General features: G+C 30.3%; 1 protein-coding gene across 4 annotated transcripts in view; it reads left to right on the forward strand.

The window, feature by feature from the left end:
- LOC113805135 (gamma-butyrobetaine dioxygenase) overlaps positions 1-2500 on the forward strand; it is a 12881-nt gene that overhangs the window by 4785 nt on the left and 5596 nt on the right. For all 4 annotated transcript variants that reach the window (XM_027356079.2, XM_070136918.1, XM_027356080.2 and 1 more), the window contains exons 3-4: positions 1037-1196; positions 2294-2443. In XM_027356079.2, coding sequence (XP_027211880.2) covers positions 1037-1196; positions 2294-2443 — 310 coding nt within the window. The remainder of the gene's footprint in view (positions 1-1036; positions 1197-2293; positions 2444-2500) is intronic.

The raw sequence follows: 2500 nt of genomic DNA on the forward strand, positions 1-2500 counted from the left end.
TCTCGTATCAGTCACACTTGCCAGAAAGATTTTGAGCATTATTTCTTATCATTTTCTTTATTCCTTGTTTTAGGTTCACTGATCGTGCTTATTATTGATGTTATTGATATTATTATTATTATGATAATTATTGTTATTGTTGTTATTATTATTATGATAATTATTGTTATTGTTGTTATTATTATTATTGTTATTTCTTTATCATCACCATTTATTATTGTTATTGTTATTTTTTTATCCTTATTTTATCATTTATTTATTATATTTCTTATTATTATTTTTATCATTATAATTTCTTTGTCATTGTCCTTTAGTATTATTATTGTTATTATTATTTCTTTATCATTATTATTTAGTATCATTATTGTTATTGTCAGTTATTTTTATATTATCATTCTTGTTAATATTATTGTTATTGTCATTATGATTGTTATCGTTATTATTGCTATTATAATTGTTATTATTATTACTGATAGTATTATTATCATCATCATTGCTTTTGTTGTTTTGTTGTTATTATTATTTTTTTTTTGTTATATGATTATCTTTATTATCATCATCGCTAATATTGTTTTTAGTATTAGTAATAGAAACAGTAGTGTTATCATCATTATTACCACTATTATTATTGCAGCTGTTGCTATCTTTACCAAGATTTTTACTATAATTGTTAATTCGATATTTTTATGGTGATTATTACCAATAATTCAACATCACAATTTCTGCCGATGGTACTCCCGTCACGACCACCAATACCACCACTTTATCACAAATCCCATCATCAACATCGTTGTCACGACCCTTAATTCACGGACATTAAATTCCATGTTTTGTTCATCATTAATTCCTTTTTATGCAGTAACGCCCTCTCTTAACCTCCGACACCACTTTATCACAATTCCCATCATCGTTATTACGACCTTAAATTCAGGGACATTAAATTCCATGTTTTGTTCATCATTAATTCCGAGATTTGTGCTGTAACGCCCTCTCTTGACCTCCGATCTCTCTCTCCTTATCTCTCGCGACGTCGCAGGCTGCCGCTCAGGGGCGTGGTCACGTCGATACCAAAGGCCAGAGGGAGAGACCAGGACCTTGAGATCAGTGCCAAAGGTCAGGGAGGAGAGGTCAGGATGCAAGCGGCGGCAGCGGGTATTGCTGACGTCACGATGAAACATGACGAGAGCATGTTAAAGGTCGGGAGATAAAGCTTTGGGAATTCCATGCAATGTTTTGTTTATATTTATAGAAAACTGTGTCTATTTATAGAAAACTGTTATTTATAGCGCGTGTAGATATGATTGTATGTGGATGTGTGTTGGTATGTGTATGTAAGTTCATTTTTTTAAATGTATGTGTGTATTTATAGCATGTGTACATATGATTGCGTGTTTGTGTATGTATTTGTCTGCGGGCGTATATGTGTGTGTGTGTATGTATATTTCCATTCATATAGTCGATAAAAAAAACTTAAATTTCACAACTTGACCAAATATAATTTAAAATATGTATTTATATGTGTGTATGTGTGTATATGTATATTTGCATTCATATAGTCGATAAAAAAAAAACTTGAATTTCACAACTTAACCAAATATAATTTAGAATATGAACTTATATGTGTGTATGTGTGTATATGTATATTTCCATTCATATAGTCAATAAAAAAAAACCTTGAATTTCACAACTTAACCAAATATAATTTAAAATATGAATTTGTATGTGTGTATATGTATATTTGCATTCATATAGTCAATAAAAAAAACTTGAATTTCACAACTTAACCAAATATAATTTAGAATATGAATTTATATGTGCATGTGTGTATATGTATATTTCCATTCATATAGTCAATAAAAAAAACTTGAATTTCACAACTTAACCAAATATAATTTAGAATATGAATTTATATGTGCATGTGTGTATATGTATATTTCCATTCATATAGTCAATAAAAAAAAACCTTGAATTTCACAACTTAACCAAATATAATTTAAAATATGAATTTGTATGTGTGTATATGTATATTTCCATTCATATAGTCAATAAAAAAAACTTGAATTTCACAACTTAACCAAATATGATTTAAAATATGAATTCATATATGTGTATGTGTGTATATGTATATTTCCATTCATATAGTCGATAAAAAAAACAAATTTCACAACATAACCAAATATAATTTAAAATATGAATTTGTATGTGTGTATATGTACATTTGCATTCATATAGTCAATAAAAAAAACAAATTTCACAAAACCAAATATAATTTAAAATACGAACTTACCCACAGCTATCGTGGTCGACGGGAGGCACCGACACATACCCATACGTGTGGCTGCGTGACAACTGCCAGTGTCCGCTCTGCTTCCACTCGGGTTCAAGGTCAAGGGTCCATCTTATCGAGGACCTGGACCTGAATGCCCGGCCGCGGAGTGCAAAGGTACTGCTTGGCGAGGGAAGTGCGCCTTGTCACTGGGTGTGCGTAGGGGCGCCTGCT

Source organism: Penaeus vannamei, chromosome 22 (genome assembly GCF_042767895.1).
Source record: "Penaeus vannamei isolate JL-2024 chromosome 22, ASM4276789v1, whole genome shotgun sequence".
In the NCBI taxonomy this organism is placed as follows: domain Eukaryota; kingdom Metazoa; phylum Arthropoda; class Malacostraca; order Decapoda; family Penaeidae; genus Penaeus; species Penaeus vannamei.